This window comes from Tiliqua scincoides, chromosome 4, assembly GCF_035046505.1.
Source record: "Tiliqua scincoides isolate rTilSci1 chromosome 4, rTilSci1.hap2, whole genome shotgun sequence".
NCBI lineage: Eukaryota > Metazoa > Chordata > Lepidosauria > Squamata > Scincidae > Tiliqua > Tiliqua scincoides.
Genome location: NC_089824.1, coordinates 39,781,301 through 39,793,182, shown reverse-complemented (window position 1 = coordinate 39,793,182; position 11,882 = coordinate 39,781,301). Strand labels below are relative to the sequence as shown.

Genomic DNA, 11,882 nt, shown 5'->3' with positions numbered 1-11,882 from the left:
GACAAATAACCTCCGTCCGAAAATAATAACTGTTATTTTCTGGTGTGAGGCACTGATATTGTTATACTAAATCAAATGATGTTATCAATGGAAGCACATATTACTGTACCTGTCTACAGCAACAACAACACTTTGAGAACTAGTTTCTCCAATGGATTCTTGAATGCTTGCTATCTGTTTCCAGTCCATATTTCCTCCAACTATACCAGATGAATTAAAAGAAGAAAAAAAAGAAAAAGTAAGACTGTTGGGAGGAAGGAAGAAAAAAATTACTTTATGACTGTTAATAGTTTCTTAGCACTATCAAAGAGTGGCTGCTTTACCACATTAGGACAATAACAAAAATGGTTGCAGTTTTACAGTGTATGTGCTAAAGAGATGGATGTATGCATGCATACAACAATTAGTCCACAGTCCTCCTGCCCAGCAGCAGTAGCATAAAACGGACTCATTTATCTAAATGAAAAAATGATCTCCCCCAACATAGTAAAAGAATAAAAGCAGATGCTTGAAGAGCTGGTAAAGTGAAACTTTTTTTTTTTGTTTCATAAAGTTAGGTGGGTCCCAATGGAGTACTATTTTAAAAAGTGAGTCCCAGTACAAAAAGGTATGGGAACCACTGCATTAAGGTATTTGCTTGAGGACACAATTTTTTAAAAATCCATTTCAGAATTACGATACTAATAAACAAGAAAACATGGTACACAGAGATTTTTTAAAATATTCTCTTCTTCTATTCCATGCACATAAAAGTATAAACCATGAATAAGATAAGGGATATTATACCTAACAAGCCTGCTCCCCTGGACTTACTTTTTAGAATACTCACCCAGTCCCAGACTTGCAAATTCATCCTGCGCCTGATCCTTTGTTCCTGTAAAAGAGCCTTCTCGGCCTCTAACAGTCCCAGAGATGTAACGGGGTTTTACTCCAGTACCTATTAGCTGTGCTAGTTCAAGCTGACTGATGCATTTCAAAATCTCAAAAGAAGAACAAAATATTACTAAATTAAATCAACCAATCCACTGCAAAACATTATTATCAATAACTATTATAACTAACAGCAGTTATCCACCCATATTTCAATCAGATACGGTGGACTCTCAGAATCTGTGGGGAATCCAGGATCGTCAATTCCAATGTTTTGAGGCCCTCCAACCACGAGCTTGGCATCTGTGGCTACTCAAATCCACAGATGCTGAGCCTGCAGATAAGGAGGGCCCACTATACCACAAAAAGATGAGCAATAAAATCATTAAGCCCTACAGGTACCTTGAATTGGCACTGTGCAATACACATATTCCGAACACGTCAGTATACAATTTACTTGTACAATATATTTTACCAAATTATTCTATAAAGATATATCTCTATTTGTACAAATATATGCATATTCATTTACTGTAAAGTATTAAAAGTAATTTACCTCATGCCAGGAATTTCCCAAGTAATTTCCATCAGTATGCGCCACTGTAATAAGTGTTTTTATTGTGTCAATGTTCTTCTGTTTCATTTCAGTAATACCAGAACTCACTGTAAGTAAAGTAAATCTTGCTAGTGCTTGGACATAAGCATCCCTTTCAAGCTATAGGAAGACAAAAGTAGTGAGTTTTAATATATAAATTCATATATAGTTCATCCGCTGTAAGAGACTACATCACTTTTTTCACACTATGGTATTGTCACAATATGGTATTTGACATGAAGCAAAATAAAATATTAAAACCAATATTATAAGAAACCTGTAAAAGACTCTGGCTCCTTTCCTACTTTACTCAGATGCATCATGTTCTTGACTGATCCTCAATGTTGCATCTCCCTTTTATACAATGCCTTCAATCTTCCTGCTCAGAAGAACCTTCAGCCTAACTTTTGACAGTGGAGAAGGTGACTAAGAAATAGGGAGGACACTCATCTAAGCTTCTCTGCTTAAGCTATTTCCTTTTCTCTACACCTACACCTTCAACTGACTCTGGATGTTTCACAATATCAGAATCAGTGCCAGTAACTCAATATGCTCAAGACCAGGGGTGCTCACACTTTTTTGGCTGGAGAGCTACTCTGAAACCCAGCAAGGCCCGGAGATCTACCAGAGTTTTTTTTTACAATGTTCGCGCCATCATAACATATAACATTTATGTTTACAATGTATGTTGGTGTACCTTGAGCCCCACTGAGTATAACAGGACTTACTCCTGAGTAGACATGCCTAGGATTAGGCTGTGAGACTGCAATCCTAGCCACACTTACCTGGGAGTAAGCCCCATTGAGTACAATGGGCCTTACTCCCGGCGTTTCCTCCCAGAGGCACCTGAAGGGGGGGGGGGTTCGGCACTCCGCGATCTACTCATTTTGCCTTGCGATCTACCGGTAGATCGCGATCCACCTATTGAGCACCCCTGCTCAAGACCAAACTTCTCAACTTCCTTAGAAACCTTCCTTTCCTCAACCATTCTCCTCTGGCAAAGTTATCTTTGCTGCTGACCAAGTGCAAAACTGTGGAAAGATATGCAAAGTATGATTTTTGTCCTGGATGAAAAACTGTTTAGAATGTTTTCAGGCTACTGAAAAGCATATGCTACTTGAGAAATAATGCAGGTGGAATTAATATGTCAGTGTTATTTCACAATGCAACACAAAAAACCTTTGCCATAGAAATAGAAGATTAAAATTCAATATCAAAACCCACCATAAAAAATTCACATCTTTCAGAAATATTAATAGCCAACACTCCAATTTTCTTCCCTGAATTTCAAACAGAAAAAAGCCAGACCCCATTTTTCAATGGCTTTAGCCCTTCTTATGGAGTTGTTCCTTTTCACCTTGTGGTCATCAGTCTGCAGGGTGATCCATGTCATCTCCCATATCTTTTAACATTCACATGAAACCACTGGGATAGGTTATCCAGTGGTTTGGATTCAAGAAGACAACACCACCAACCAATGTTTTTGGTATGCAAACAACACATAGTTCGACACTTCGCATTTCCATTTTCTAATCCAGTGGAGATCCTGAACCAGAGTTTGGGGTAAGTCTAGCACAGATGTGGACAAAAGTGGAAATGCAACCCAGATAAGATGGATCTAATGTTAGTTGGAGGTGTACAACCTGTTCTATAGAGTGCTGAAGTCCCCCTGGAGAGTCAGCTACACTTTGGTGTTGCTACTTGAACCATACAGTAATTATCCCTAGATATTCAGACAACATTGGTAGTTATTCACATTTAACTAGTTTCATCTGGTTCACCAGCTGTGGCCTCTTCTAAAAAAAAAAATAGAACTAGATTTAGTTACTCATGCCCAAATTATGTCAAGGCTAGACTATGGCAAAGTGCTTTATGGAAGGCTGCCTTTAGAAACAGTTTAGAAACTGCAATTGGTACAAAATGCTACTAGGCCTCACCACAGCTGCTCCCTACAGCACAGTGGGCCTGTGGAAATAGGTCATCTGGCTGTCTGGGTGGTGAACTGCAACACCTGAGGGGCCTGCTCGTGTTGTGTCCAGTGTTTGGCCAAGGTGTGAGGGCACTTACCCTCTTTGCACTCAAGTGCAAACAGGCTCCTAGCCACAGCAGTGGCTGGTGAGAAGAGCCCTTGCTGTTCTTCCTCCCTTCCCTTGAAGGACCCATCCCTGGTTGAGAGGAAGAGGAAAAGTGATAGAAGAAATCTAAGAGGGACATGTAGATTAGGAAAAAAAAAAAACCACTGAGCTAAAGCTCAGCAAGACTGTGCTCCTGGAGATGCAGGACCAGTCTGGCTACCTCTTCCCCTCTCCCCCCACAAGGAGGAGACTTTTGTTTCACAACAGGCCCTGCTTCCTGATAGAGGGAATAGCATTCACAGAGGGTCAGGAATGCCTCCCTTCCTCTACCAGAGATCTACTACTTTCTACCAAATGGAAGATAAATGTATGTGTGATTACAAAATAGAAATAAGCTTATCTCATTTACAGTTTAAAAAAAGAAATAGATTATTAACATTTCTTGTTCTTATGAAACTTTAGAATGAAGTATTTATTACCTGGATGTTGAAAATGCATGCTATCCTTATTGCACATCGTATGCCTTCCAAACAAAGAGAGGCAACTTCTGTGTCATCGCAATCTTGTAAACCCACACTGAATGCAGCTAAAAATGGTGTCCATGCTAGCTAGAATATAAAATTAATGCAAATAGAACATATTTAATTATTATTACAGGTAGTGCGAACTGCATCAACACACTTTAAATTGTGAAGACATGATTTACAAATGTTCAAATTTTACAAGCATTTGGTTTCAGTATAGATCAGTGATTTTCAACCTTTTACATCTCACAGCACACTGACAAGGCACTAAAATGGCCAAGGCACACCACCAGGTTTTTGACAATTGACAAGGCACACTATGCTGCCAATGGGGGCTCACATCTCCCATTGACCCTATTAATAAATGACCTCCCCCCAAATTCCTGAGGCACACCTGTGGACCACTTGCAGCACACCAGTGTGCCACGGCACAGTGGTTGAAAATGGCTGGTATAGATGAACAGAAACCCTAGAATAAACTTGCAATACTACCTATACTTCTTTTGTAATCCATCTAATGCTACAGCTGACTGCAACAACATGAAGCAAGGTATACTTGCTAGTACCAAATCTAACAAACACAATCATGGAGCTGGAGAAAAAGGAGAGTTGCATAAGTGAAAGTGCCCTTCCATGTCTGGGGGGAGGCTCAATTTCTTCAACTTACTGCTCATCTGCACCCCCCCCACACACACACACCACATCTCACAGTGCAATATTCTCAAGGGGTTCAGGATTGGTTTCTTGAGAGAAGGCATGTGTGGTTGATCATGGGGGAGGGGCAGGAAAGTGAGAGGAAGACCGCTTGCAGTTCCCTCTGTTCAACCAATGCATGCAAAAAGATCCCTGAACAAAGAGACAGATGTTCAACAAGGCACATGCAGAATAAAAAAATTCCTTTCCTTTCATGATCAAATATCCAGATACATTTTATCCCAACAGCAATACATGCTACTCCCTAATGAGGGATGAATTAGATAATTCAGCTAGTTATTTAATTCTGAAACAATCACATATACAGGTTGAGCCTCATTATTCACGTGGGTTCCATTCCAAGCACTCACGTGGATGGCAAAATACGCACTATAGCAAATCAATTTAAAAAACAAAGTTTTGCTCCATTGATTTAAAAACAGCCTTGCTGACCTTTGTGATGTAAGATAAGAGTCATTAAGAAGACAATCCATCAATGTTGTCCTCCAAGCTAGCCCTTCCCTTCACCAATGCAAAATGATCACCTTTCTTTCACATGCTCAGGGGAAGGGAGGGGTCCGCTGGAGGGAGAAGGATTGATGGATTGTCAGCCAGCTGCCCTCTCTCTCTCTCATTAAGGAGGTTATTTTTAAAGGACTGATCAGTTTTTTAAACTGATTTTAAAGGGGTGCATTTTTCCCCTTCTCCATGGATCAGCACATTCCTTCTCATTTGCGGGGGCCATTCGTATTGAGTTAAATCCGTGTATAAAAAAATCCGTGTATAAATAGGCTGGACCTGTACTATAAAACTTAATTAATTAATTTACGTAATTTATTAATTATGTAATTAATAAACTTAAGTTAGCTGCAAATCTGAAGCTAGTAAGGTGATAAAGCTGTAACGGCACCACCAGTTTTAGAAAATAAGGAGATCTGCAAAAAGTTTAAGAGATAATTTATGTTGTTGTACAAAAAATGTTGTAAGCCACCTTGGGTGCCCCAATGTGTGGTAAAAATTCCTTTTAAATAAATGAATAATCCAGATGAAGCACATATGGGAAGGACAGAATATTCTTAACTTCATTAAACAAAGACTTACCTTGAACATAGGCCTTACATGCTCCAAGTGTGTTGCGCTGGTGAAAGGAGCTTGAACATGACTCACTGCTTCCATGAGAGCTTTAGCTGTTTTAGCCATCTGCTCCATCTCTAGATTGTAAAGAAGTCGTCTCTGCTTTTCACTAGCTACGCCTGGAAACAATTTTTGCTATTAAATCTCTCGCATCCCATATCTCAATGAAAAAATATTTCTTGAACAATTTTGATAATATCATATACACAGGTCGTGCCTCTCCATTCAAAGATTCACAACCTGTGGTTTTAACAAACCATGGGTTCTGAACCCACAGATTTTGCCTGACCTGAATCCACAGATTTGACCTCCCTGAACACCCTGGATGCGACCGGAGCTGTGCTCCAGTCACGTCCAGAGAGCCATTTGAAGGTCGGGGAGGCCACACACATAACATTTTTTGCAGAAGTGACCTTTTTTTTTTGCCTTCCAGAGGTTTTCTGAGGGCCAGGGAGGCCACATGTGGCTTCCCTGACACTCAGAAGGCCTTCTAAGGCCTCCAGAAGGCCAGAAATAATCTCTTCTGGTTTTCAGCACACATGGCCTCCCTGGCCCTCAGAGGGCCCTCTGGAAGTGACTGGAGTATAGCTCCAAAATGCCAAGACCGCCAGATTTGATTATGTGCAGTTTTCAGCATCCGCTGGGGTTCCAGGAGCAGAACCCCCATGGATGCTGAGGCACGATGTAAACATATAGGAATAATATTTTGAAACTAATGACATTAGATGTTCTGTGTATTTGTATTCCAGCCTGGCATACTGCTGAAACAACTATTTGTGTTACGAAAAAGAGAAAAATGTGTATTAAGTGATCTAATATGGAAAAAGTCTTCAGTTCTCTCATCTATACTATGGCCAATAACTCCAATCTTTGATTAATATAAATGAACTATCTCCGTACAAAATGCACTGTTAAGATTGGGAGCAAAAAATCTTTTGCTACCTTGACCAAGGTTTCTCTTTGAAACCCTATCAAATCACTACTTTCACATTTACAGTAGTAACTCTGAACACCAAGCAGCTTCAGCAGCAACTGTCACTGTTTTTAATCAACATTATTAAACCAAAAAGAGAAGGAATAGCCAATAAAAATGTGCTTATTCTGAGCTTTGCCCCTAAACTGTGCAGTTACTAGTGCTATTGTATATTGAATATACACTTGAATATTACTGAGATTTCAAAAATAACTTTTAACAACTTCAGGCAGTTTTATTAGACTATCAGTATCAACAAAAAAGAATGAATCAACAATTATCCTATGAAGACTGGCGTGTTGTGAACACTTACTTTGTTTAGTTGTCTTTGTGGGTATTGTTAACTCTTTTGTTTCCTTCATTGAGATCTTTTTCCCTGCTATTTCATTATAGATGACAGATAGATATTCTTCAGGAAGATCCTTACTATCATTGATACCTCTGTTCATCTTAATGTATTGCTCCTTTGTCATTTTATTCTTTACCTGGAAATAAGGAAAAATGAGTACTGTTTATGCAGGTGAAGTTGGCTGGTGCACAAGGTCTGTGAATACTGTTCATAGTTCACCTCACAGAGGCTATTAAAAGGGAATAACAGTCGATGACCTTGAGATGAAGCTGAGACAAACCCAGGCAATTCTCTCCCACGAAGTTCATCAGCTGCCCTGCTAAATTTACCTCAACACCATATCTGATATAAAAATCAAAAGGAATAAAAGCAACACCCATACTCTCCTAGCAAGCAACCACGGACCATTTCAAAGCATAAGCCTTGTCAGATTATCACCATACTCTGCACTAGACTGGCCTATCAATCTGTATTTACCAAAACTTCTCTAGTTCACCTGTGATTGCATCTGAGTAACACACATTAAGGCTGCAATCCTATGCACACTTACGTGGAAGCAAGTCCCACGGAACACAGTTCAGCTTACTTCTTAGTAGATTGTGCTGAAAAGATAGGTATCACCAGCAGCAAAAAAAAAAAGCACATTTCATTTTTTTTTTGTTTTCTTTTATATCCTGCCTCTCTTTCATCATGAAACCCCAAGGCAGGATACATTGTTTCCCTGGTGGGTACTCCATGCAGGTTAGAAGCCAGATCCAGATCCACTTAGCTTCCAGCAAAGTAGCTTTATCATGTACTTTCAGGCCATGCCAGATATCAGCCGCCCTGGGTCCCTTTAGGGAGAAGGGCGGGATATAAATAAAGTTTATTATATCGTCAGTTCCCTTTCCAATAATGTTCTACCACAATCCTATATTGAAATACTCCTGTTGTAACATCCCAGCTGCCTAAGGTATAAGAGGAAATGAAAAACTCAAGTTCAGATGAACTAGTTTTACTACCCTGTATTGCTGAATTTTCAATTCTCTGATTGATTTTAGTTGAACAGGTTAAATGCAAATCCAAGGCCAAAGCACAGAGAACTAGTTCTACAAACGATCACCTGACATAAGGCTTTTGTGTCAGTTATATGCTACTACAAAACTGATCAGTCTCCAAAGTACCTTTGAGATCTTTCAACAATACTCCCTAAAATAGTATGCTCATCTGAAGTACATTCCAACTTTCAGTTAGCTAAAACAGGCCTGAAGTTAAAAATACAGTCATCAATAACTATGTAAGACATTGCCTTGAATGTAATCCAAGTTCCTAATGGACACAGCAAAATGAGACTGATTATACATAATATATTTTGGCTAAATGAATCAGCAGCACAAAACTATAAATACTAGGGTATATCAAACCTGCTCTTTCAAGTGTAATCTACTTCACACAATTACTGTACATCGAGAAGTTAGTGCATTCCATCCTATATCTTGTGATTTGTTGTCTGTGTGAGATTCTACCTATGGAACATGGTAGAATGGACAGAGTGGACGGGGATGGACAGAGTGGATAGGGAGATGCTCTTTACACTCTCACATAATACCAGAACCAGGGGACATCCACTAAAATTGAGTGTTGGGCGGGTTAGGACAGACAAAAGAAAATATTTCTTTACTCAGCATGTGGTCGGTCTGTGGAACTCTTTGCCACAGGATGTGGTGCTGGCGTCTGGCCTAGATGCCTTTAAAAGGGGATTGGACAAGTTTCTGGAGGAAAAATCCATTATGGGATACAAGCCATGATGTGTATGCTCAACCTCCTGATTTTAGAAATGGGTTATGTCAGAATGTCAGATGCAAGGGAGGGCACCAGGATGAGGTCTCTTGTTATCTGGTGTGCTCCCTGGGGCATTTGGTGGGCCGCTGTGAGATACAGGAAGCTGGACTAGATGGGCCTATGGCCTGATCCAGTGGGGCTGTTCTTATGTTCTTATGTTATATAACAAAAGCTTCAATGACAGCAGATTCTGCTATTGGGCATTGTTCTGTCCTTTTCCACTCATTAACTTTTTGTTAACTTTCCCTTTTTAAACAGTTAATGAGCAGGAACAACAATTGTAGCAGGAACAAGGTTCTAGAACCTTGTTAACAACAAGTGGATCCAAAAGTATAGGTGCAATTGTGCAAATTCAGGGAAAATAAAAATTTAAAAGATACAGGCAAATTATTCAAGTGAAAAGGAAAAGAAAAGGAAGGTGAAGATTAGTACCAGGGACAGACAAAGATAAAAGTGGAATAAAATGCAACAAGAATGCTTGACTGTATGTACTATTATGTCACAATCCTATGCGTGTCTACTCAGGAGTAAACCAACTGAACTCAATGGGACTTGTTCCCACATAAGTGTATATAGGATTGCAACCTTAATTATCTAAACTGATAGAAGAGCAAACAGTTCAAGAAAGTTTTGTGAAACATGTGCTTTCACACTGTGCATTAATTGTTTTTCTACATGGCATGAAAGTTTAAAGCTTCTCAAATTTTAATTTCTGGCATTAAGATGATCTGAGTAATATACCTGTGGGCTGTGGAGATCTGTTGTCAACATGATAATTGAATAAGCCAAGACATATGCAGTGTCTGCGCTAGCAAAGAGAGTTTGCCTGAAACAAACAAAACAATATTTAATCAAATTTTCCCTATTTACTTAGTTCAATAGTTATATAAGAGCAAGATAAAGTTGCTCACCCTTGATTGCACTCCAGATATCTAGCAGCAAACTTTTCCATTAATCTATCAATCTTCTGTGCCTCTCCTGGAAGACGGAATCCTTCCAAAAACATGCGCAGGGCCGAAACAAAATCCTTTGCTGAAAAGTCATGTTGGTCTACATATGCATACATAACTTCCTTGTTAAATTTATCATTGTCTCCTAGGAACTCCCCAACTTGCGTCTAAATGAAAAACAAAGACAAATTATAAATCAGCTCAACCATCATACATATATACAAACAGGAAAGCAATCAAACCATGCTACATTTGCTTTCCACACTAAGAATAAAGTTAGGTATCTGAAGTATTCTTATTCTGATGTTGGCTGTTGATTAATACAATCCCACTGGAATTAGAAGATTTATTAGATACAGTGAAAAACTTGGCAGGTCAAGGAAACTACCTTTCATGAAGAGAAGAAACTTCAGCTGACTGACAACATAATAATGCATAACACTCTTGCCCTGTGTCTGCATTATCCAACGGTGATTGCGGTGGTGGTGAAGAATATTTATACAGTATACTGCTTTTCAACAAGTTTACTGAACTCCCTTTCCATTTAGCTTTAGGGCAATGTTATTTTAGGTTGTTTCACAAGTTAATAGATACAATATCCTTTTTTTCCTCTGAAATTTAAAGTGTAGCCAACCTGAGATCGTATCCCCCTTAAAGATCATGGTTTTATCCACCTTCCCTAAGACTGTCCCCATTTAAATTTACTAAACCTTTCAATTCCTCTTAAAAGAAAGAAAAAATACCCAGTTTCACTGACTACCCAAAAGAATAATCCAGATAATACTTTTATTAATGTAAGCAGCAAGCTTTTGAGTTTTCTAGATCTCTTCATCAGACTGCATGTTTGTATTGGAATCGCTGAAGATCTGGCAAGGAGGTAGATGTGGTATCAGCAGTGGCCCCTTTAAGGGTAAGGCCTGGGCATCCAGCAGAGTGCGCTGCACAGCTGCAGTCACTTGAAGCAATAGAGCTCTCAGGCATAAAAGCACCTGATGAAGGGAGAGTTTGGTGTGGGTAGCAGAAGGAAGAAAGTTTGAGGAAGGACAGACTGGATTAACGGACTAAGGAATTGATGGCTAATGGACTGCTGTGTGAATGGACTTTGGAAGCTGCTGGAGCAGAAACTACTGGAGACACAGTTTGGCTGCTGTGCCCAAGACCTGCTGAGGACCAAGGGGCTGCTGTAGTGGCGGGAGGCTGCTGGCAGGAAGGAGGACCTCTGTAGGTTAAACAGGTGAGCTACCCAGCATTACTGCAGGGCAGAACCAGGGTCATTTTTGAGGAAAGAAGGGGAGCTAATTAGCTAAAAGTGGGCATAATTATCCAGGCGGAGCTTGGACTGGGAATCTGGCAGAACAATGTTAAAGCAAAAAGTGGGGACCAATGCAGCTACCAATACTTTGTGTGCGCTTTGGAGAACATGTCATTTAGCCATACAGTGGTGTTTAAAAAAGTTCATGTTCTGAGGTTAATGCATTCTGAGCCAATTTCTATTTTCACAGTGTACTTACATATAGAGTACAAAAGCATCCTTATTTACAAATATATTAAGTTTGGGAGGGTTTGTTCATGAGTACACCAATGCCCCCATCTGTTGCTGTGAGTTTCACTCCCAGCTTTGTCGGATTCACTCAGATACTTTCTGTTTCACACCCAAGGTTGTCTAATTCACTGGACAAGATGTCAGCATCAACCTAGCTGTTAGTGTCACTCCCAACTTGTCAGATTCACTATGAGGAGTTGAGTGTTGTCCATTTCGCAGTCAAGATGGTGTATTTTATTCAGAAAGCTGTCAGTTTCATGCCAGTTGTCAGATTCACATGAACACTTTAAACTTCAAGTTTCATTGCAGAGCTGCTTGGAATGTTCCTGGGCAGCTTCCATACTCAGCAGAATTG

General features: G+C 39.7%; 1 protein-coding gene across 2 annotated transcripts in view; it reads right to left on the bottom strand.

Moving 5' to 3' along the window:
- ARFGEF1 (ADP ribosylation factor guanine nucleotide exchange factor 1) overlaps positions 1-11,882 on the bottom strand; it is a 99,593-nt gene that overhangs the window by 26,196 nt on the left and 61,515 nt on the right. For both annotated transcript variants that reach the window (XM_066622770.1, XM_066622772.1), the window contains exons 16-23: positions 9,946-10,151; positions 9,776-9,860; positions 7,178-7,349; positions 5,859-6,010; positions 4,020-4,148; positions 1,427-1,585; positions 830-980; positions 110-200 (exon numbers count right to left, since the gene is read on the bottom strand). In XM_066622770.1, the coding sequence (XP_066478867.1) occupies positions 110-200; positions 830-980; positions 1,427-1,585; positions 4,020-4,148; positions 5,859-6,010; positions 7,178-7,349; positions 9,776-9,860; positions 9,946-10,151 (1,145 nt within the window). The remainder of the gene's footprint in view (positions 1-109; positions 201-829; positions 981-1,426; positions 1,586-4,019; positions 4,149-5,858; positions 6,011-7,177; positions 7,350-9,775; positions 9,861-9,945; positions 10,152-11,882) is intronic.